The sequence below is a fragment of the Octopus bimaculoides genome, chromosome 2 (assembly GCF_046866305.1).
Source record: "Octopus bimaculoides isolate indiv1 chromosome 2, ASM4686630v1, whole genome shotgun sequence".
Lineage (NCBI taxonomy): Eukaryota > Metazoa > Mollusca > Cephalopoda > Octopoda > Octopodidae > Octopus > Octopus bimaculoides.
Window position 1 is genome coordinate 121,902,496 of NC_142929.1, and position 26,458 is coordinate 121,928,953.

The 26,458-nt window shown below is 37.4% G+C and overlaps 1 protein-coding gene across 2 annotated transcripts in view; it reads right to left on the reverse strand.

Annotated features, from left to right (window-relative positions):
• Positions 1-222: 222 nt before the first annotated feature.
• The window catches only part of LOC106875300 (uncharacterized), a 61,453-nt gene continuing 35,217 nt past the window's right edge, over positions 223-26,458 (reverse strand). The window contains exons 5-9 of one of the 2 annotated variants that reach the window (XM_089347609.1): positions 20,229-20,501; positions 8,078-8,252; positions 6,319-6,500; positions 5,386-5,431; positions 223-1,299 (exon numbers count right to left, since the gene is read on the reverse strand). In XM_089347609.1, the coding sequence (XP_089203735.1) occupies positions 1,236-1,299; positions 5,386-5,431; positions 6,319-6,500; positions 8,078-8,252; positions 20,229-20,501 (740 nt within the window). In that variant the 3' untranslated portion in view covers positions 223-1,235. The remainder of the gene's footprint in view (positions 1,300-5,385; positions 5,432-6,318; positions 6,501-8,077; positions 8,253-20,228; positions 20,502-26,458) is intronic. The other variant, XM_089347608.1, reaches the window with a different exon arrangement.

Below are 26,458 nucleotides of genomic sequence, written 5' to 3' on the forward strand. Positions count from 1 at the left end.
TGGTGAAAGAGTACAGCAGGGTTCGCCACCATCCCCTGCCGGAGCCTCGTGGAGCTTTAGGTGTTTTCGCTCAATAAACACTCACAACTGGGAATCGAAACCGCGATCCTATGACCGCGAGTCCGCTGCCCTAACCACTGGGCCATTGCCTCCACACATAAGCTATTTTTACACGCACACATATATGACTTATCTACAAATTGGTTTCTTATATGCACAGTATTTCTAAACAGACGGAATAATTTATTGAATGGACACCAGTGTATTATTGGTACATAAATTAATGATCCCCAAAGAAATGAAAAATAATATTGCTTCCTGCAGCCATTTGAAGTCATAACCAAGGGGGATGAAACCAGATGCTTTGATCGTAGATAGCAGCCATTTTACTTAGCCAGCACCCTTAATTCAATTCTGCTGAATGTTGCATAAACGTCACAGCATCCCCTCCTTTGAAGATTTGAACTATTTCGCTTAGGTATAAAGTCAATTAGACTTTTAAAATGTAATGATGTTAATTAGGACATATCAACACGAACAGCTACATTCAGAATACTTTTGTATTTCATATTTATCATAGCTGTACATTAATCATGGGTTCACATTGGTCGTAAGTAGACATTGTTCCTTGCCGTAACTTCGCATTAATCACAATTTCACAATGATTGATACTAGTCATAAATCATTGGTCCATATTGGTCAGAGGTTCATAATAATCATAGCTTGTATTAATCCTTGTCATACGTTAATATTGATCATCGTTTTCTCTGATTAACACTAGTCATAAGTTAGTACTGGTAATAAGTCAACACAGGTTCAAGATTTATACTGACGCAGAAAGTAAAAATTCACACTGAACACGGCTTAATACTAGTCATAAATCCACAGTCGTCATAAGACAACATTGGTCATAGGTATGTAAATACTGGTCCTACTATTCACTCCGATTGATAATTTCACACTGATTAACTCAATCATAAATCCACACTAGTTATAGTACACTGGTTCTGATCATAAGTTCATATCATTCTTAGCTTCATACTCATTACAGGCTGACACTATTTATTAGTCGATACTGATCATGTGTCTATTTTTGCTCGATTATGACCGAATCTACAAGTTAGAACAATTAGATCGATGTAGGAAATACTTTCAATTTTCCGGTTTGGCACGATAATTCTTCCAAAGGTCGCATGATGATATAAACAGGTTCTGCATCCTAGAAGTTTTCACGGTTAGCACGGCACCCAAGCCATAACAATTTTGTTGTATGTCACAAATACACCTTTGTTGGGTTTACTGAAAATATAAACATAAACAGCAATATAATCAGCTTCACCTCTAAAAAAACAAAAACAATGTATAATATAAAAAATGGTTAGAAAATAAATTTAACCTCCTGCTGCCTTACATCGTAGAAGAAATATTTTATGTAATATTAACCAATGAGCTATTCTTTAAACGATTTTTGAGATTTCGTAAAAAACTATTTTTCTAAAAATAAAAATTTCATCTTTTCTTGCTTCGTTCTTCTATTAACTTCTCTTAATTTAATCAGTTACAGTATTTCATCTATATCTTTTGTTATGCATCCACAGTATAGAACCGAGTATATTAAAGGCTTATAATACTGTATCCTACTCGTATTAGTAGTGCAATTAAGGTTATTTCTAATTAAGGTTATTTCTAATTAAGGTTATTTCTACTGATATTCTATAGAAATTAGAGCCATCTCTGAAAGTTACAACGTTTCGCATATACGTCTATACGTCTATGTAAGCAATGCAATCGAAGATTAAAAAAATAGATAATGGTCATGTATTATGGTTGTATAACGAAATACGGTGTTCCTGCCAACAATCAATGTGTTCATTCCAGTTGCCAGGAATGAGTTTAATATGTAAAATTGGTATATCCACTTATGTTACAACGCTAAATTTGATGACTGTTTAAGACATGTATTCGTGGATAGTTAATAGGTTGGATGTGGTGCTGAAGAAAGAGCAGTAACTCCTGAAATATGCACATATGCCCATTACCTGTCTTTTCTATCTTCGATCGCATTGTTTACATACACGTACGAAACGTAACTTTTAGTGCTTGCTCTAATTTCTATAGAAAATCTGTAGTAATAATCTTAAATAATAATAATCTTAAATAATAATAATAATAATAATAATAATAATAATAATAATAATAATAAACTGCCCATATCCTACGTAAAATACTGTCTATGTGATCTCAAATTTTAAAGCAAACACATAATTTTCTTATGGTTTCTTAAACATTCACTTGAACAAAACTGTACAAACACAAATATATGGTACCCTAGGCATAACACCTACATGAACTTCTAACTTGTTGTCTCTTGAGGTCTCTGAGTGAGACTTGGATCCAACTTGTACAAATGCAAAACAAAAGTCAAACATAAAATAATAATAATAATAATAATAATGATAATAATAATAATAATAATAATAATAATAATAATAATAATAATAATAATAATAATAATAATAATAATAATAATAAGAAGAAGAAGAAGAAGAAGAAGAAGAAGAAGAAGAAGAAGAAGAAGAAGAAGAAGAAGAAGAAGAAGAAGAATCCTTTCTACTAAAGGCACAAGGTTTGAAATTTGGATGGAGGACTAGTCGATTACACTGACTCCAGTGTTTCACTGGTACTTCTACTTCTTTTATTGACCACGAAAGGAGAAAAGACAAAGTTGGCCTCGGTGGAATTTGAACTCACAACGTGGCGATGGACGAAATACCGCTAAGCATTTCGTCCGACGTGCTAATAATAATAATAATAATAATAATTATATATATATATATATATATATATATATATATATATATATATATATATATATATATATATATATATATATATATATATATATATGTATGTATGTATTAGGGATACAGCTTTTTAATTCTTTTCCTCAGTAACAATTTCCTGTATCATATTTAGATGAGCTTTTATGCATAAATAACTAAAGTGAACTCACTTTTGAGCTATCTTTAAAAAGTTTACCCATGAATCCATGTTTGTATTCTTATGCAAAACTTGTTTGAATATGGGCAAGGTTGCATAGCACTCTTGGTTTTCAATAAATTCTTGGCATTTGTAAGACTTCAAGAAAAATAATGACAGGATCTAGGATGCACCACCCAAAATCTGACATAGAAAGGCTTCATATACAACGTACAGAAGGTAGGAGAGGCCTTATACAGCTGGAAAACAATTATAAAATAACCACCATAGGATTGCAAAAATACCTACTTCAGAAGCAAGGAAAACATACAAATAGCCACAAAACACAAGCAAAACAAAAAACTGTTTTCAATAAGGAAGCTGACAAATAAAACCAAGAGATCATACTACCTAATAAAAATGAAGAAGAAGAAGAAGAAGAAGAAGAAGAAGAAGAAGAAGAAGAAGAAGAAGAAGAAGAAGAAGAAGAAGAAGAAGAAGAAGAAGAAGAAGAAGAAGAAGAAGAAGAAGAAGAAGAAGAAACAACAAAAGCTATAAAACAAATGAAATCCAAACTAAAACTAGAACAGCAACGGACCATGATAAATCGATGGCAAGAAAAGCCCCTTCATGGCAAATACTGGGCTAAACTATGGCAAAAGAAATAGACAGAGAAAAATCTCAGCAATGGTTGAGAAGCTCAGGACTCAAAGCAGAGACCAAAGCCTCCCTACCTTGCTGCACAAGACCAAAGCCTCCCTACCAGAAATTACCAAAAACATACAATGAAAAGGAACATAACAAGTAACTGCAGAATATGTGGAGATGGACAAGAAACAATAAACCATATTATCTCTGGCTGCCCATTCCTGGCTAAGAAGGAATATATTCACAGACACGACAGAGCTGGGCCCTACATACACTGGAAGCTATGCCAACACTATGGAATAGCAACAGAAAAAAAGATGGTATAGGTACACACCAGAAAAGGTCACGGAAAACAAGAAAGCAACCATTCTCTGGGATATGTCAATACACACAGATAAATTAAGGCCAATATGCCAGATATAGTTGTCAGAGATCATGAAGGAAAAAAATGCTTTCTAATTGATGCATCAATAGCAGCAGATGACAACGTTTCCCTAAAAGAAATGGAGAAACTTTCAAAATACAAAAACCTGGAAATAGAGGTAACTCGAATGTGGAATCTAAAAACAGAAACAATTCCTATCATAGTAGGTGCCTTAGGTATAATAAAAAAAATATTCAGACAAATACATAACAAAACACCAGGACTTACAAATATATATATAACATACAGAAAATTGCACTACTGGGCACTGCACACATCCTACGCAAATACTTTCAATACAGTAACCATAAGAGCATCACAGCAAACCACAGCACATAACCAAGGCACACAGAGCTGCGCTCGGTAGTGAAGTGAAAGCACGCTGTAAAATAAAACTACTGAACAATAATAATAATAATAATAATAATAATAATAATAATAATAATAATAATAATAATAAATAATTTGGACAAATAAGTATAAGTTGATTAGTGTGTTTAAATGTTGAGTAGAGCACCGGCACAGTTTAGGCTACCTTTTGTCACCTGCAGTTGCGGTGCATTTCCGCTGGATCTACTTCAGGAACTCCGCAGCGGCAGTTAGAGTACTAGTATTAATTAATAGTATGAGATGGATATCGTATTAGACTTTTATTAAGTACAATATATGTTTCGACCCATCAGTCTGGGTCACTTCAGGTACATTGATAAAGATGTCACTCTAGAGATTTATAGTGCTGGATGGCTTCTTATATGCCCATCAAATGAGGGAATGAACAAAAGCAAATAATATTATAGAAACGCAAAAATTCAAATATGAACGTGGAAATCTTGTGTTCCAGTTTCGATAAAAATGACCTAATCAGCTTTCGCTGTCATAACTACTTAGAGGAAAAGAAAAGTAGAACACAGACACACACACACATATATATATAGAGAGAGAGACATACACATACAAATATATACACACATGCATATACATAGTATATATATATATATATATATATATATATATATACACAAACACACATATGTAAGTACACGTCCGCATATACACATATATACATAAACATATATATATATATATATATAGATACGTACATAGACCCAGACACACACTCGCACATATACACATATGTATATACATACACATAGACATACACACACAGACATACACACACGAACACACACATAGATACATATATATACACATATATATATATGCGTGTGTGTGTGTGTGTGTGTGTGTGTGCGTGTGTGCGTGTAATGGTATATGTGTGTATGTGTAGAGGTAATCTGTATAAATGCTTAAATTGAATAGAAGAGTGCTCTTACCATTTGAAATATCTATTTCCTTCAAACACACCATCATGTTTACCATCTGTGAAAAAAAAGATCGGATCATTGAGAACTTAGTGAATAACCCAGAGAATTCTGGGAACTATGGAATAAATGGAATAAATAACTTGCAGCAGCAGAGACGAAATAATACCGTGCAGTAAATACTGCACGGCAAACTTTTTGAAATTGATAAAATAAAGTAGCTGTCAAATGCTGATTTAATCGATTACGCCTCTTCCTAAATGTGCGACTTTGTGTGCCTATGACAGAGATCTTTTTTGACGGTGTTTGGTTCATTTTATTAGCTATTGCTTGGGAATTTCTGACCGCCTTCTCTATTATCGTTGAATAGGAAAAGAGGATCTGGAGATTGAAACAGCAAGAATGTGTAACATGAAGACATTATACGAACGTTGGGAATTGTGAAGTAAGGGAGCAAGTAAAAAACAAAAATCAAGAACGGGCTAGAAAAACCTCCTATAGGTGAAGTTTAGATAATAACAATTCTAAGAATTGCCCTTAATTCTCTGAAACACCATCTGCTGAAGCTGTTCTAATCGTTTCAATACTAAGGCTCCCTATTATTTACATGAATTTTTCTCCAGACCCCAAGTTTTGGAAAGGTCTGCCTATTTAACAAGCCAATTTTATTAGAAACAGCTTTCTTTGTTTTGTTTTTTCTCTCACTTGTATGCAACTAAATAATTATATGTAACAGTCTACATTTTTCAGTGTGGCTTTTTCAAATGTTGAATACAGCTGCACGTTTAAGCAACTCCAGGGGAACAACTGATACATAAAGTAACAGAAAGAAGAAAGACATGTATCGAAATCGAAATTAAAGTTAAAGAAAATCTTTGGTGAGGTTAGTCACATATAACTTTAACATGATAATTATGATGTTAATAATAGATAATTTGTAGTTACCGTCTTGGTGTAGTTCAATCCCTATATAGGTATCCGAGCGACCAGAGAGTGGGCCAACAAACTTCACAATCCCTTGTGATATTTTGCCGCCATATTTGGAGAATTTCACAATATCTCCCAAATGAATGTCGTCTGGTGATTGAGGAACATAAGGTCTTTTCCCTTGGGTCAATGACCATTGCCTGTCCGGAAGAGATTATATTATATCAGTCATAGGTAAATAAGTGATAACTAATATATATATATATATATATAGGTAAAAGTAAAAAGAAGAAGCAAACATTTGGCAAGGCTTGACAAGGACATTTAATTTAACTTAGTTATATAATGAAAGATAGAGATACTGTCTGACAGCTCTTTCTGGGATATCCCTGCTATTGGAACATTGTGCCGAGCGATACCTATTTGTGGCATACCTATTTGAGCATCCAGAATGCATACCTATTAGTTTGAGTCACCCAGAAGAAAACTCCTTGTATCTTATATATATATACAATGAATGCTTCAGATTTTGGCTCAAGAATTCACATGGAGGTAGCATTTTGCCCTCCACTCTCATTTTCCTTTCCAAGTGGGACTCAGAAAATCGATGAGTACCTGACTGAAATGGAAGGTATTTTTCCTCAATCCTTTCAGTCTTGTCCACCGCACAATCTCTTTCACCATAGATACTAGCTAGGGGAACACCACCTGCCCTGTCTTGTTAAAGACAGGTGGTGGGGGTAATCCTTCAGATGGATTCGGCCGATAGTCGAATTCGTTCCGCATACAATAACAACTATCCGACATAACTCCACAAATCAACAATACTCGGACACTGCAGGAATTGCGTGCAGAACGGTTTCGCCGCTCTGCGTGCATCACGGTCAGACCCGCCTGACAGCACTTTCATGCTTGGAGAGTTTATCTCGAACTTGCAGTGCTCTTCGGTAACAAGTGGATGGTCACGATTGGGATGCGCTTCATAGCAGGTCTGGTTGTTGAACATTGTACTAAAGTTAAACAAGGACAGTAACTATACTGCTGTTGTTTAGTCCCCGGTAAACCTTATCTAGCGGAGCTTTTATCAAAGATGTAACAGAAACCATCATCTATCTATGACTTCAATATCCAATGTATCACGATTTTTTTTCTGGGTGATAGGGTGTTAAATGAGATAGACTTAGCCACAATTTCTAGTAAGTCAAGTCTCAACTCAGAGGCACTTCTGATGCCTTGTGCAATTGTGTATGATAACTCTGCGCATAGAAGTGTGATAAGGCACTGTCCTGTGCAGCAGTTTTCATTAATTAATGTAATGCATGTTTGTTTATATGCTTGACTTTCTATGTCTTCTGTTTATGCTGGCATGTGTAGACGAGCGTGTCTCTGTGTATATGTGAGAGAGCTATCACGTGTGAGAATGAACGAGTGAAAACACGTGTGCAAGCTCACATTTATCTGTGTATGCGAATGTGCGTGTATGTGTGTGTGTGTGTATGAATGTATATGTGTGCCTGCATTTCTCAATATATCTGTATGTTTGTGTCAGCGTGTGTGCATGTGTATGTGAGTGCAGCTATCGTGTTAAAATGTACGTATATTAGTAAGTATTCGTGCACTCTTGCATTAATTTGCATATACGTGTAAATGTGCTTGTATATGCGTGCATGCATATGTCTGTGTGTAAACGTATTTTTGTTTGCGCCCGCGAGTGCGTGTGTATGCGTGTACGTAAAGTTTCCTTCGAAGTACACAAGCGGTTGATTTATAATCCCACCGTTTGCTAGATTCACTTCCGGTTATAAACTTCCTGTTCGTTGGTTTTTCTTGCACTTTTTTAAGCCTATTCATGTAGTTGAGTTGCGTGGGGTGAGATGAGTGCAGCCTGGCAGTTCTGTCCTCTGTCACAATGGAATCTACTTGAAGCGTATCGGAAACAGCTGTATTCTTCACTGAAAACATATTAAAACTGGTTTTAATCTTATACAGACAAACAACAACAGTAACCTCTTCCAATTCCTTCTCATCATCATCATCATCACTACCACCACCGTCGGAATAGCATATCACAACAAAAGCAATGAAAATAAGCAGCAGCAGCAGAACAAAAAAGAAACATTAGCAATAACAGCAACAACAACAGCAACAAAATTGTTATAACAACAGTAACAATAGACAACAATTATAACAGTAATCTGGTGAACAATAATAACTACAGATCAGTGAAAACAGTTGTCACAGCAGCAACGCTTGTTTCAAAACAACTTTAGCTAAAGCAATAGTACGAGTTTTAGTCAAAATTTATGCGTACTCTTGTGTCTGTAATTTATTAAAACAAAAACCGAGATTAAACAATTCATTTTCCAACATAGCTTCCTTGCTTTTCGATGCACTTCTTCCAGCGGACCACAAGCTTGCTTATTGCATCGAGAAGAATTTTGGCTGGTTGCATAGTCATTTATGCACAGCTTCCTGTAATTTTTGTCCACAACAAATCGACAACCTTGTAAAAGATGCTTGAGTGCTCTAGAGAGGTGATAGTCGAAAGGGACGAGATCTGAACCGTATGCAGGGTGTTTCAGAAACTCGAAACCCAATTTCTCAATGGTTTCAGCGATGTGGGTGTCTGTTTATGGGCATGCACTGTCGTGTAACAATAACATTTACTTCGACGATAGACCTCGACGTTTGGTGCGAATTGCTGGTTTCAGTTTGTTGGCCAGCATTTTACTGTAGCCTTCACTGGTGACTGTAGACCCCTTTTCCAAGCAATGTTTTAGCATTGATCTTTTTGCGTCCCCAAAACGGTTAGCATTCCTTTTTTTGCGAAAGGCTGAGTTTTAAACTTCTTTCTCGATGGCGAATCCGGGTGTTTCCACTCTATACTCTGTCTTTTGGATTCCGGCTAAAAGTGAGAGTCCCAGGTCTCATCTCTTGTTATTGTTCTCTCCAAAATAGCTTCGCCTTCATCGTTGTAGCGGTCGAATAAGCACTGACAGATCTCCATATGATTGTACTTATGCGCTTCGGGAAGCTCTCTTAGCACCCATGTCGCAGAGACTTAACGAAGCCTGTTGTGAATGACTTCTTATACAGAACCGTGGCCAATTTGCAGAGAACATGCCACCTCATCGATGGTCATTCATCTGTTCGTCAGAACTATATCTCGAGCTTGTTGAATCTTCACACCAGTGGAGGAGGTGGACGGGCGTCCCGTTCTCTCTTCATGCTTCACGCTAGTACGGCCATTTAAAAACTTATCGATCCACTCATACACACTTTTACGCGGTAGAATGCTGTTCCCCTATTGTACTGAAAGTCTGCAATAAATGTCGACCTCTTACACACCTTCAGACCAGGGAAATGGGATCACTGTTCTCTGTTCTTCCTTGATTACACAAGAAAGTTAACTCGAGCGATCAAGGTCAAACCTCAATTACATAATCAGAAGTGTCCCACCTGAAGGTAGTGCAGCCAATGTAAAGAAAGGTTTGGTGAAAGTGCGAATAAGTTTTGACTTCTCGTAGCTACATCAGAAAAAAAAAACTGCTCTAAAAATAACGACGTTAACCACAACAACAATGAAAATAACAACAAGAATAGTAACAATATCATCAAGAACGGTAATAATAGTTGCCTCTACATAAATAATCCTTTCTATTATAGGGACAAGGCCTGAAATTTTGGCGGGAAGGGGCTAGTCAATTAGATCGACCCCAGTACGCAACTGACACTTAATTTATCGACCCCGAAAGGATGAAAGGCAAAGTCAACCTCAGCGGAATTTGAACTCAAAACCTAGTGACGGGCGAAATACCGCTAAGCATTTCGTTCAGCGTGCTAACGATTCTGCCAGCTCGCCGCCTTTGCTTCTACATCATCATCAACAACAACAACAACAACAACAACAACAGCAGCATCAACTTTAATAACCACAACAATAACAGTAGCAGTAGGTAGAATAACACTAATAGTCACAACAACACCAACAGTTGACATAATATCAATAATCGCATGAATAGTCATTAGATTGTCACGTGAACAAAAAACAATGATGGAGTTGTAGATTAACCAAGTAAATTATTTCATAGATTTCTCTGTCACATAGCATATTTACACAGTATACTGTTAAGGTGGCTTATTTCGTCACAAACGTAGCTATTGAAAACGACCATGCAGCTATTTCAATAGTGTGACAGCGACAACATTGTGATAGACAATTGATGACAAGTTCCATTGACAGTATTGACAGCACTGTGTGAGAGACAAACCTGATGAAAAATAGTTCACAAAACTATTTTTTAAAAATAAGCATGCCTCAATTTACGTCATCTCGAGTTACGTCTTTTTCAACTGTATGTCAGTTGTTTTAGATAAATTAATGGGGGGGGGGGGGAAACCAACTTCAATTGATTGATGCGACTTTACGTCACTTCAGCAAGGATTTTTAGCATAAAAATTACAAAAGAAAAAAAAAAGAAAGAGAAAAACCTTAAAACCAATACTGAAGTAAAAAATCAAATATAATACATGAAAATACGTACAAACCATTTATTAAAGCAAACAGCTAAGTTTTTAAGATGTATTTTCGCGTTACGTCGTTTTTCGAATTAAACCGCATGTCATGGATACATACAATTACCGACGTAATCTGAGGTATGCGTTTCTGTGCTTTTTTGACAGCACTGTGTGTGTGTGTGTGTGTGTGTGTGTGTGTGTGTGTGTTTGAGTTTGCGTGCATGTGTGTGAGTGACAGATATTAATGCTGACACTATCACATAAGACCATATTCATTCAGTTAATTATGCATTGTAAACTACAGAAAAATATCATATGAGAGACAAAGCTGGAGGCTCTGTCACAGAACACCATCTTCACCTAACTACTTCATGTAGTATTGTGTTGCTTTGGCAGTATTATATGAGAAATATAACTGTTGGTTATATTACACTAACTGATCCTGTGCCGTCAAAAATGACGGCTAATTGTATTATTTTGTATATAAATAAGGTATAAAATAACTTACATAATAATCACAGATACAAACATTCACATACTTCCTTGTACATGCACACACATACACATATACTCACACAGAGTTGAAACGCTGTTTTTTTTTTCACGTCTGTCTTCCTTATTCATCTATCACCCCATCCTTTCTTCATTGCTATTGCTTTCTCTCACTCCCTCTCAGTCAGGGCATTACTCTCACTACTTCTCCTTTACTGAATTACTATTTCTCTCCTTTCACTTATACTACTCTTTCTCCTACTCCGTCCTACTCCTGCTCTGTGATTTTGGACACACACACACACACATATATATATATATATATATATATATATATATATATATACACATACATACAAATGTATAAAAACACTACGCTCATTATTTCATTATTATATTAGGAGATTTACTCGATCTTCACTCAACTCAACTATTTACTCTACATTGTATTATGTAAACGACATTATTTCACAGACGTAGCTGATGACGAAGGCCATAAACCTTTCGAATAATGATTTTCTATAAATTCGATTTAATTTTCGCCCGCGCTGTATAAACTGAATGTAAAATTTCTCGCGATTTTAGGCTTTAATGCGGTTTCATTTCTCGATTGATATCGTCTAACATTATATACGTTGATAATATCCTTAGGAAATACCTGAATAACCACAAGTTTTCATTCCCAGTCGATAAGTAATTGAACCAAATGTTGACTTCATGTACAGTTTTCAGCAGGCTCTCTACCTTGATCTTGTCATTTTATGTTTACCTTTTTATCATTTATTTGTTTCAGTCATTAGACTGCGACCATGCTGGGGAGCCGTCTTGGGAACTGTGTCGAACGAATTGACCCCAATTCTTGTTTAATTTTTTTTTGTCCTAGTACTTATTTTATCGTCTGTTTTGCCAAACCTCTATGTTACGGGAACGTAAACACACCAAAACTGATTGGTTGTCAAGTAAGAAACAGTAACAGATACACACGTGTATATATATTCGTTTCCTCTCTCTAATTCTTTTTATCTCCCCTTTCGTTTTTTTTTTCTCTTTCATCCTTTCTCTAATTCTTTTCCTCTCCCCTTCGCCGTTCTCTGTCTGTCTCTTTCTCTCCCTCACTCTTACGCCTTTGCTCTCTTGTTGCTCGCCATCGGCCATCTTTCTTTTCCTAACTTGAATTTCTTTGTTTCTCTCTGATCAGCCACAGGGATAAGACGCATTCTTGTCTGTCTCCAGTCAGAGCTTGTTCCTCCGCGTTCACCAACTCGACTCGTTTAGGTTTAACAGCCCTTTCTGTTTGTTTTTACTGTCCTGTTTTTGGTTACCAACTTTGACCCTCCGCAAAATCCCAAATTTGATTTAATTTGCTTTGCCGGAGCAATTGTTTTGTCGAAAACGTATCTTGTCGTTAATTGCTCGAAATACGAAGTATAAAAACAGCCGACAACTGATGAAGGGTCGTTTTTTATGTTGCTTAACGTGTTTTCCATTTGTTTCTTAGTTCACAAAAAAAAAGTTCGTATTCCATGTTTTCGTATTTTATGTTTTTTACGTTCTGTGGTGTCTTGTGCTCATATATGAATGTGTATATACATATATATATATGTACATATATGTATGTATGCATATATATTTATATATCATTTATATTATCATATTATTATTATATACATATATATATATATATATATATATATATATATATATATATATATATATATATAGATATATATGTATGTATGTATATATATAGGCGCAGGTGTGGCTGTGTGGTAAGAAGCTTCCTTCCAACCACATGGTTCCGGGTTCAGTTCCACTGCGTGGCACCCTGGGCAAGTGTGTTCTACTATAGCCTCGGCCCGACCAAAGACTTGTGTGTGGGTTTGGTAGACGGAAACTAAAAGAAGCCCGTCATATGTATATTTATATATGTATATGTTTGTGTGCTTGTGTCTGTGTTTGTCCCCCTCCCCACCATCGCTTCACAACCGATGTTGATCTGTTTACTAGCGGTTCGGCAAAAGAGGCTGATAGAATAAATACCAGGCTTACAAAGAATAAGTTCAGGTGTCGATTTCTTCCATTAAAAGGCGATGCTTCAGCATGGCCACAGTCAAAATGACTGAACCAAGTAAAAGAATACACATACATATACGCATTATGGGCGTCTTTCAGTTTCTGTCAATCAAATCTACTCACAAAGCTTTAGTCACTTCGAAGCTATGGTGCAAGACACTTACCCAAGGCGTCATACAGTGGGACTGAACCCAGGACCATGTGATTCGGATGCTTCTTAACACACAGCCACGCCTGTACTTTTTGTATGTAGTTTCAATTTTGTTTCTGACCTTCTGATTTTCTGATTTCAAAGTCTGCATCTAATTTAATGTTTTCAGTTTTAATTAAATTCTTTCACAGAGTGGATTTGCTAAATTTGTCTATTCCCATGCTTATTTTGATATCATAACTGAATTCATTTACAATTTGATTCTCCATCTGGCCGTTGACTTTTGATGGTAGTTTAAAGTCATCCATATAGATGAGATAGATGACTTTAGTTTGACCATCATATTTTCGTTATTGTTGTTGCTAGACCCGCTTCATTGAGCAGATTTATGATCAAAGACATTGCAAGTCGTGATCAATCGGCCGTTTTTTTTTTCTGGCATAATATATTCCAACCTACCTTATCAGACATAAGTTGTGTTTGAATAAATTCTCTCTATGATAACTCGCCTTCATAGGCAGATTAAATAGATTTCTCTATATATTGCTCCACTAGAAAAGCATGCAAATATATTTTATCACAAGATACATACATACAGACAAACAGACAGAGAAAGAAAGAAAGAAAGAAAGAAAGAAAGAAAGAAAGGTTGAACCAGATTATTTTTTATTTTGTTCCAGTTTTGTTTTTAATATATTTTCAATACTAAAGGTGGCGAAATGGCAGAATCGTTAGTACGCCGGGCGAAATGCTTAGCGGCATTTCGTCTCCGTGAGTTTCGATTTATTGGTAATTATTATTGGAGTGCGTCTGTATAGTAAGTGAAAATTTCTATTGACTGTTTTTGTGTTATTTCCTGTTATAATTGTTGTTCCTGTTATAATTATTTGTGTGATAGTCTTCGTTCGAGAACTATCGTGTGTTTTCCCCTGTGGGGGAAACATTAATTGCTGGCAAGATTCCGAAAAGTGTAACTTCGTCTGGCGAAGAGCCGTCAACCGACAGGGTGGCAAAAAAGATTGAAAGTTTAATATTCGGCGATATTTCGGATTCTTCTGAAAGTGAATTTCCCCAACCATCTATGTGTACTGTTGCAAAGAGGAATATTGACATGAACAACCTTCAAACGGAAGTAAATAAACAAAAAAGAAGTTTTGCGTAGGCGGCTGGAGGTGGAACCCGCCAGCTGTCGACAAGCAAAAATGACCTGATAAAGTACAAAGATATGATAACAATTGAAGACGGTGTTGTGAAAGTTCAACCCCCGGAAGAACTATATATTTTAGAAAAAAGAGAAACAATTATTTAAAAATCTTACTGTCTAAAAGGAAAAAAGAATTGATCGAGTGAGCGAAGAGAAAGTTGAGAAGTGCTTGAAACCCATCTGGCAGGATATCACATACCTAGCCAGAGGGAAGAAGTTTGGTACTATCGAAGTACGACTAAAAGATATAGAAACTGCACAAATGCACTCAGTTAAATCGTTAGAAACGGAGGACGTTGTTTTAATTCCAATATATATGGGAATGAGGACGTCCTGCCAAAAAAGTCCTGGCAAAAAGGAAGATAATATAACACTCCTTCACGCTACCGTCACAGAAAAGGCTTACTGGACCGGTCAAACGGTTCACCTCCTAATACAAGCAGAGCAGTCAATTTTAGAAAAGTTACCGGAGAAAATAGAAATTGGGGAGGAATTCCTTAACGTATTCGTCGAGGGACATATGTTTCTAGTGTGGCCAGCTGGGCCATATAAAAAACACACTGTAGAGTCGGCGAGGAAGAATCCGATGGTGAGAAGGAGGAGAGAGAGAAACAGAAGAAAAGAAAGCAACTAACAACAAGAGAAAATTGGAAAGCTCAAATCAACAAAAACAGGTCGAACTAAGACCAAAGAAAAATAAAAGAAAAAAACTGCGAAAAGAAACAAACCAAAAATAGTAAGGAAGGAAGCACAAGACAGAGGGATAGTCGCGCAAAAATGAAGATTTAATGAGAGAAATAAAAGCGGAAAAGTCAGCCACTAGGATTGAAGAACTTTCTGATAAATATAAGAACTACGAGTTCTACGAAATGGATAAAAAGACTCATAATGTATTACTTAACACGCATAGAAAATCGGTGTTGATGATGAGATTGGATTTTAATTAATCCATTTTTCAAGACTTGCCACCTCCGACCCTATGTCAAGAAAAGGTGGAGAGTTCCTCTTCACAGGACACCCCCGGATTAAATATGTAAGTAATGTCTATTCACATTGGTTGTGTAAATGTTCGTGGCCTGATGTCTAGCTGGAAGCAAGGGCGCTTCCTAAGTGACATCAGGTCAAGAAAATTGGATGTGGTTGTTGCAACGGAAACCCGGGTGAAGGGGCCATGAGATCTGCTCCCCCTCCTGAACGGCTATGAGAAATATGTTTCTCCGAGTCGGGTGGGAGGTGGGGTGGGGTGTTGGTCCTACTAAAAAGAAACCGGGTAGCCGAGAAAAAGTTGGATTTTTCTGATCCTAAAGGCAGGTTGGTCGTCCTCGACCTGACATTCAGTTGTGGCAAGATAATCAGGCTGGTTGCAATTAATGCACCCAACGTTATGCGCCCGCAAAGTGAATATTTTCGTGATCTGGGCAAGTTCCTGGCCACGTCGCATTCACTAGTACTGATAGGAAACTTTAACGCAATCTGTGCCGCACACACAGATTGTGTTGACTCGAACATGAATAGAAAATGTTACCCTGGCTTACGGGATTTGCTAAGTCACTTTCAGCTGGCAGATCCATATAGGTTGGAACCCGAACACTCCACAGTGGACGCGGTCAAATAGTGACGGGTCTTCCAGAGCATATCTAGATAGGCTTTTAATTAGAAAAACAGATACGTCCATAGCTAGGTGTTCACAGTTTTATCTAGTCAACTACAGTGATCACAAGATGGTTACTTGTAAGCTGACAGTAGATAAGTTGCATAGACAGGGATCTGGCTATTGGAAACTCAATACGTCCCCTTTGGCAATTGAGGAGTACAGAAAGCGGATCGAGATGTTAATGCAGAGGGCAGTGACAGGTACCATCAGTATTAACAAATGGTGGTACGCCCTAAAAGAGCCATAAAATATGAGTCTATTAGGTTTAAAATAAGTTTAGCTAAGGTCGGCCTCAGACTCTACCACTTACGCATTATAACTAGCGAATAACATTTCATGAAAACCTTTTTGTCCAATTTGGCAGAGGAAATGAGAAGAAGATTAAATTTTTTGTCGGCGCCTTGTTGATACTTCGGGCCATGTGCGTGTGTGTGCGGCACAACAAACCCATTAAATAAGAGATGGTTTAGTTAAGGAACTAGAAGAAGCCTGGAGGACTGTTAATGGGGACCAAGTAAAGGTGAAGAGACTGGAGTCGAACCATCATCTTGAAGCCCAGCACATGGGAAGTATTGCCAGAGCTAAGTTACGTGCGATGGGAAGTGAAGGAATCAAGGCCGCTGGATGGGCCTGGGTGGTGGAAGCTCGACAAAGAAACAGTTCTACTATTCGGTCTTTGACGAATCAAAATTGTGTCTTGGTAAACGAAGCCGAGGAAATGTGTGAGGCCTTTCGAGAGTACTTCGCCCAGCTGTTCGGGCGTGGTAGCGGTCCTGATGGTAGGGGAGTCCTCGAGGACTTTCTTGCCGGGGTGCCGTGCCTCTCAGCGTCGGATGCGGAGTCTTGCGAAGGGCCGATCACGCCTTACCCTGTAAAGCGGGTAAGTCGCCGGGACTTGAGGGTCCTCTGTACGAGCTGTATAAATGTACTGGCTGATGTGTACGCGAACTGGCAACAGAACGGGTTTATCCCCAGATCTGTGCGCTGAGGAGTAGTGACGTTGGTCAGAAAGGACCCGGACAAAGGGACCTTTTAGATAACTTGTGCCATCCCAGGCAGAACCATTCAGGATAATCTCTACCTTATTCGCTATACCATAGAGAGGGTTGGTGATAAATCTGACAAAGGTGGGGCATTGGTACATTTGGACCAGTCTAAAGCTTTTGATAGGGTTGACCATCGATACCTGGCGACTGTGCTTGCGCGGTTCGGCCTAGGCCTTGACTTCCTCAGGTGATTTATCGCTTTGTATCACAACATTGACTCGATAGTTCGGGTGAACGGTTTCCTTTCGAAGCCGTTCTACATCAGGCGCTCGGTTTGTCAAAGATGTCCACTCCCATCACTTTTGTATGTGGTGGCTCTTGAGCCCCTACTGCGAAGGTTGAGTGGCATCCCGAGAGAACCAGGTTTAGAGGAGTTTGTTACAGCTTACGCGGACGATATCACTATCAGCGTAACCACAGTAGCACGTCTACGTGAAGTGGGTAAGGCTATCGAGGTTTACGAGACGGTGGCAGGAGCAAAGATTAACCGGGAAAAGTCGGTCGGCCTCAGACTCTACCACTTACGCATTATAACTAGCGAATAACATTTCATGAAAACCTTTTTATCCAATTTGGCAGAGGAAATGAGAAGAAGATTAAATTTTTTGTCGGCGCCTTGTTGATACTTCGGGCCATGTGCGTGTGTGTGCGGCACAACAAACCCATTCATCCATTCTCCAGAAGTGCCCTGTTGATGTTTCACGTTTCCAATCCTGCGCAACGCAGTATGGCCCGCCAGCATGTCTGCTTTCTATATCATCCATGTCTGAACTATATAATGCAAAATGTTCATACAAAGAAGCAAACTACTGTTGTGACTCGCAGCCATTTGAGTTTGACCGCGTGACCACTTTCAGAAGCTACGCTCGCCACCTGCAATTAGTCTCCCCAACCACCTGTGTTTCCTCCCCCGTTTCGTCGGACGAGTAAATACAGAGTGTCTCAGAATTAATGATGATTTCAGTGAAATCGGATGCATTTTTTAAAACTCACTTTTATTTATGTTTATCATGTTTAATATGTGTTAAAAGTGTATAAATTCTGAATTTTGTTTATAATTTTATTTTCATTCCTGTTGGACCCCTCTTATTTGTCCATGACAGCTTTTTTTTCAATTTGGCAGCAATTATTATTTTTTTTTACCTCCACCCCCAAGATGGAGCAATCGTTTGTCTGAGCTTACAGAGCACATTCAGTTAGCAGTGCAGGAGCTAACTCCTGAAATGCTTCAAAATGTGTTTCACAACGCCAAGGGGACCTCGGTGGAATTCGAACTCAAGACGTAAAGACAAACGAAATGCCACTAAGCATTTCGCCCGGCGTGCTAACGTCTCTGCCAGCTCGCCGCCTTCGTATAGAAAGATATTAGTTGATTCATTGATGTGAAGTGTGCAAATTCAATTTCACTACCTTTGTGTGTGCACGTGTATAGGTGTCATTATCTTGATTATCTTCCATTGTCGAATTACACACAAACACACACACACACACACACACACATACACACAGTAATCCCTCGCCATATTGCGGTTCACCTATCACGGTTTATTATTCAAGCTTAGGTCGATTCCTTCGTGGTGTTGTTTTGCATTTATAATAAAATAGATATATACAAATTATAAAAATAATAAAAATAATAAAAATGAAATATACAGTACTGATTCTATTTCGCGGATTTTCACCTATTGCGAGGAATTTTGGAACGCAACACGCGCGATAGTCGATGGGTTTACAATAAATATATATATATATATATATATATATATATATATATATATATATATATATATATATATATATATATATATGTATATATGTATATATCTATGTATCTATGTATATGCCTACATGTATACACACACACACACACACATATACATACGCAAACATGTACATACATGTACACACATACATATATACCTGCAAATACATAAAAACTATTTGTCGCCGATAAGGAATTAATGCTTTGTTTATGTTGGGTGGAATAATACCGGTGTTATTTAGTCTGTTTGTAATTTTTTTGTACATGGTGTTTTTGGGTTCGAAGATGGTCTGATTTTGATGTAACACGTGTGTTTACGATCGCTGTGCGGGTAGTGTAGGTATCAAGTTAACATACATCATTATATTTGGAAAAATAGAAATAAATTTCAATGAGTATTACTTACTCGGATATAGTCCAGCCCTTGTCAGCTATTTTTTTTGGCTCCATGCGATGTCTTTATTTCCGATGTTTTTGGATAAGTTTCGGAGCAGTGATTTATCGTTCTCACATGTTAAACTACTTTGTTTATGTTTTAACAACTAATTGCTAGTGGTGTTGTCTGCTTTGATCTAGTTACATATATTAAAAGGCGTTCCAACCGTTACCATCTCATTGTCCTTCAAACGTAGTGTTTCTAGGGCTGTATTACCTAATGTTTTAACACCTTATTTTTCGTGTCAGTATTGTGTGGAGCTGTATTTTACTGCCCAATGTCTGCTCTGTTTAATTTCAATCAGTTTTGTTTTTCCTTTTAGATAGACACACTTACTTGCAGTCAAACTCAGCTAAGAACGAAATCCAGGCGCGTAATGTGTTTTGTCTAACAACGTAACACTTCTCTCGCCTTCTTGCTCGCTTCATCACTTCATAACAATCCTCTATCTCCTCACACACACACAGTGACCCATTCACACACACATATACACAATCTACATACATGGACACACACGTATATAGAGACTATATACATACATACAAAAAGAACACCAGACATGCATCCAAAATGAAAGAAATTTTTATAAAACCTCTCGGCTCTGCTGATTGCGACCTCTTCCTCGATGATCGACGTTGGCTGCCGGCATCAGTGTTGCTGACGCTTTGACAACTGGAATTTACTGAATCAAGAGACAACTGATGATAGAATCTGTTGGCAAAGTCCTCTTTAACTGTAGGCGACAGGGATAAAGCCAGTGGCGGCGAATACAAGGATGACATGGTGTTCCGTTCAGTTGGGGTTGTATTCAAAAGAACGTCTGTGGCTGTATCACTGAAGTCAGGGACATCATCACAGGGATCTGCTAGAAATAATAATAATAATAATGATAATAATAATAATCATAATAGTAATAATAATAAGACACTGGGGAAGTTTAACGAACAAAAGACACCGGGGAAGTTTAACATGTGAGAACGATAAATCACTGCTCCGAAACTTATCCAAAAACATCGGAAATAAAGACATCGCATGGAGCCAAAAAAAATAGCTGACAAGGGCTGGACTATATCCGAGTAAGTAATACTCATTGAAATTTATTTCTATTTTTCCAAATATAATGATGTATGTTAACTTGATACCTACACTACCCGCACAGCGATCGTAAACACACGTGTTACATCAAAATCAGACCATCTTCGAACCCAAAAACACCATGTACAAAAAAATTACAAACAGACTAAATAACACCGGTATTATTCCACCCAAGAATAACAACCGAGAAGTGCCTACTGTAAGCTTATTACGAAAAAAGTACGAAGATCTGAACGTGCAAAACAATCTGACAACAGAAATGAACGAACCGGACACCCTACGAAAACGATGACCGTCAAAATAAAGGGCCGGACGTTGTTCCTCATGTCCCGCAAAGAAAACCAAAACGGCATAAATGGACACGTGAGGAATACATTTCGATCCTACACGCCTATTTCACAGCAGTGCTCTACCCAAAAAACGAAAACGCAACAACACATACATATAAAATATGGAAGAAAAATAATGTAAATATAGACCTCGATAAAACAATGAACCCTAATAAACTAGCTAACATAAGAAGATATATTCTAAAAGCAAAAAAAATATCAGAAATAGAAATAGAACAATTGAAAGGAAAAATACATCAGGAAAATCTAGATAGTAGTCACACAGCAATGCCAAATAATATAAACACCGAGATAGCAAAACACGAGGACAAACGTAACATTTCCGGCAAAAACGAAGTAAACAAAAAACAACAAACCCAGACTGTAGAGATGTATAATAGTGTACAAAAAGCACCAATCCAGAACACCACAGACAAACATATGAATGAAAAGGAAGGCAAAACAAATATAAAGCCTGGAAATAACGAAGGGAAACCTAATAATTACGATACTATGAAAATGAGAATAACCAAAGAACTGAAAACAACAGATCTTAGAATGGACCACAGATTATATCTCCCAAAAATCAAAATAGACAATAAAACAACATCAATAATAAATAGCATAAACCTGGCCGTCACGGAACTAACAACCACAGAAACAACAGGCAATATCACTGAGCTAAATGACATAATATATGCGGCAGCCACTGCAGCCACAAAAGAAGCAGGATACTCACTCAAACCCATCCGAACAGGAGTTCTACTACCCAAACAGACCTTGTGGATAAATAACATCCAGAACAAAATTTAAAAAAAGAGAAAAGATTTATCGATTCTCAACGAAATTAGTAAACAATCAACACAACTAAGTAACAAGAAGAAAACAAAAATACTGTACAAATACAGCATTACAGAAAAAAACTTACCTGAGGCAACAGAAAAACTAAAGCAAGATATCATTGCCAAAGCACAAAGGATCCGTCGGTATGAGAAACGCCAACGTTTCTTTGAACAAAACAAACAGTTCAAATCCAACCCCAAAAATCTCTACCAAGAACTGGGTAAAAATAAAATAGACATTACTGTAGCACCAACAGCAGAAGAACTGGAAAAAATTCTGGAAACAAATATGGTCGGTGAAGCAACAACCCCAGAAAAAGACCATTAAAACAACGAACTTAGCACCTGAGCAACTCTGGACCCCCATAACAACTGAAGAGGTCACCCAGACACTGCAAAGACTAAGCAACTGGAAGGCACCTGGACACGACAAGATCCCCAATTTCTGGTTAAAACACCTGCCAGGAATGCATAAAAAGCTGGCATAAAACTTTAACAACATACTAGCAGAGCCAGAGACAATGCCTGAATGGCTCACGAAAGGGAAAACCATCTTAATCCCCAAATCCACGGAGACAGAAACCACAAAACTATAGACCTATAACCTGTCTCCCTACGATCTACAAAGCCTTTACTGCAATAATATCGCAGAGATTGAGTAAGCACCTGGAAAATAACAACCTGTTTCCAGAAGAGCAGAAGGGATGCTGCAAGGGCTCATACGGCTGTAAAGATCAATTATTGATCAATAAAGCCATAACTGAAGACAGTCGCAGAAAGAAGAAAGGCCTCAGTATGGCCTGGGTGGACTACCAAAAGGCTTTCGACAGTGTTCCCCACACGTGGATTCTGGAAACACTAGCCATAAACAAGGTGGCACCAATTATTATAAAATACATAGGGCACTCAATGAACAAATGGCAGACAGTGCTACAGCTCCAAACAAAAGAGGGACTTGTGAAAACGAAAGCCATCCCCATTAGAAGAGGGATATTCCAGGGAGACACGCTCTCTCCACTCCTGTTCTGCCTGGCTCTCACACCTTTAACCGAATTGCTAAATAGAACTGGATGCGGTTACAAATGCTACGGAAAAACAGTCAGCCACCTTCTATATATGGATGACCTAAAATTATATGCTAAAAACGACAAAGAGCTAGAAACACTACTACAGACAGTACACGGCTTTACCAAGGAAATAGATATGAAATTCGGATTAGAAAAATGTGCCAAAGCAACCCTGAAAAGAGGAAAATTAGTTAAAGTAGCAATATAACACTAGATAAAGCCAACGAAATAAGAGAAGTAGACGAAAGCCAACCATACAAGTATTTAGGAGTCAATGAACTAGATAGGATACAACATACACAAATGAAAGAAAAAATAAAGAAAGAGTACTATAGACGAGTTAGATCAATACGAAAAACAGAGCTCAATGCTAAAAACAAGATAATGCGTATCAACACTTTAGCTGTCCCAGTTATAAGCTACAGCTACAACATCCTTAACTGGACACTAAACGAACTATCTAAAATAGACAGGAAAACAAGAAAAATAATGACAGGATATAGGATGCACCACCCAAAATCTGACATAGAAAGGCTATATATATACAACGCACAGAAGGTGGCAGGGGTCTTATACAGCTAGAAAACTATTATAAAATAACCACCATAGGACTGCAAAAATACCTACTTCAGAAGCAAGGAAAACTAATACAAATAGCCACAAAACACGAGCAAAACAAAAAACTGTTTTCAGTATTTAAGGAAGCTGACAAATACAAACAAGAAATCAATCTACCTAACAAATACGAAGAAGAAGAAGAAGAAGAAGAAGAAGAAGAAGAAGAAGAAGAAGAAGAAGAAACAACAAAAGCTATAAAACAAATGAAATCCAAACTAAAACTAGAACAACAATGGACCATGATAAAACGATGGCAAGAAAAGCCCCTACATGGTAAATACTGGGCTAAACTAAATGAAAAAGAAATAGACAGAAAAATCCCAGCAATGGTTGAGAAGCTCAGGACTCAAAGCAGAGACTGAAGGATTTTTAATTGCTGCACAAGACCAAAGCCTCCCCACCAGAAATTACCAAAAACACATAATGAAAAGAAACATAACAAGTAACTGTAGAATATGTGGAGATGGACAAGAAATAATAAATCATATTATCTCTGGCTGCCCAGTCCTGGCTAAGAAGGAATATATTCACAGACATGACAGAGCTGAGACCTATATACACTGGAAACTATGCCAACACTATGGAATAACAACAGAAAAAAGATGGTATAAACACAAGCCAGAAAAGGTCACAGAAAACGAGAAAGCAACCATACTCTGGGATATGCCAATACACACAGATAGAGAAATTAAGGCAAATAGATCAGATATAGTTGTCAAAGATCATGAAGGAAAAAAATGCTTTCTAATTGATGTATCAATACCAGCAGATGACAACGTTTCTCTAAAATAAATGGAAAAACTTTCAAAATTCAAAGACCTGGAAATAGAGGTAACTCGAATGTGGAATCTAAAAACAGAAACAATTCCTATCATAGTAGGTGCCTTAGGTATAATAAAAAAAATATTCAGACAAATACATAACAAAAACACCAGGACTTACAAATATATATAACATACAGAAAATTGCACTACTGGGTACTGTACACATTCTACGCAAAACACTTTCAATACAGTAAACATAAGAGCACCACAGCAAACCACAGCACATACCCAAGGCGCACAGAGCTGCGCTCGGTAGTGAAGTGAAAGCACGTTATAAAAATAAAACTACTGAACAATAATAATAATAATAATAATAATAATAATAATAATAATAATAATAATAATAATAATGATTATAATAATAAGATATAGAAGGAGCACCGCGCTGAATAACAACATGGATGTGCTACACATAGCTCCCCATTCAAAAACAAATCTAATCTAATAACATCGGTGGAATGGGATAAAGGAACCTGTGGAAGACTTGAAGGAAGCGGTCTTTTAACGAACATAATCATAAAAACGAAATTTTACTGCCATACAAAGCATAGTTTCTCCTATGCACGACGTCTCAGTGAAACGCGCGAAACACACACGCGAAATCCACACCGTAAAGTTTACAAGTTATAAAATATAAATGGAACGAAACAGTAGGTACATACATTGAGTAATTACACATACACTGGAATGTCTACACAATCATATATACAGTTAAATACCCATGGGGCTACTCATATGTTTAGACAACCACGTGAAATTTACAGGACACACATATGAAAACTGGTGTCACAATCGAAGTAAAAACAAAAAAAAAAACTATTTTTTTCGAACTAACACAGACAGTGAACAATTCATAAGTATAAAAACACCACAAAAAAAACTATGCTAAAAACTATGATAAATCTATCAACAAAAGAGTACAGACGAATACAGATCTGTTAGCCTTAAGAAACTACGTTACGAGCGATGTTTACATGCAGAGAACACGGAAACGGTGTTGTCTCAAGAAATTAACCCTAAACAGACAGATCCGTCCCCTAATGCCAACGTGCAAGCTTGTCATTCCTGAATGATAACAAAGCAAAATACAAACCGAATTGGTCGTCACCCGGATCACCAAGGACCACATACTCGAAGGACGAACCAGATTCGATCCGAAAAATCAGCCACTGGTTCAAATCTTCTGGAAACACAGGAGCTGGAAGTACCACACAACTGGAATATTACAACAGATGGCCAGCCATGCTCGTCATCAAATAACCAAAAGAAAAAGAATGAAAAATGGTCAAGGGGTGATAATAAAGAAGTTCTTACGGCCTTCTATCATGCCATATATTTCCCCACAAATAAATCTAATACTGTACAAACCTACTTAGACTGGAGACAGAAACACCTTGAAGTAAGATCATACATAGACAGTAACAACAGAATATTATAAAGGAATTAGAACCAGCGGAGAGCTACAAATATCTAGGGTATTTAAAGGGGACGGAATCAAGCATTCAGTGACGAGGGAAAGGATCAGAAGAGAATGTTATCGCAGGGTAAGGGCAATACTCAAGACAGAGCTGACTGCAAGAAACAGGATCGAAGTGATCAATACTTTAGCCATATCAGTCGTTACTTACAATTTCAATATCATTAACTGGTCAGTTACTGAAATATGTAATGTTGACAGAAAGATACGAAAATTGTTGACAATGCATAGAATGCACCATCCTAAGGCAGATATAGAACGACTTTATTTGCCAAGAAAAGAGGGAGGCCGTGGACTTTTACAACTGGAATTAACAATGAAGATTGCCATAGATTTGCTTATCACTTGTTTGACCTTAAGCAGTAATGCATGTCCCTCATTGGCTAACAATATGTGCGTCTCTGATTATAGGTAGAAGTAGTTGGGGAGCATCATGGCCATGTGTTGAGAGGAATTCTTTGGGGTTTGAATAATTCACATCTGGAAACATAGATGTTTCGTTCAACATGCTTAAACAACCCTTATTCAGGGACTTTTTGAGCAGAATGGGCTACTTGACCTGATGAAAAT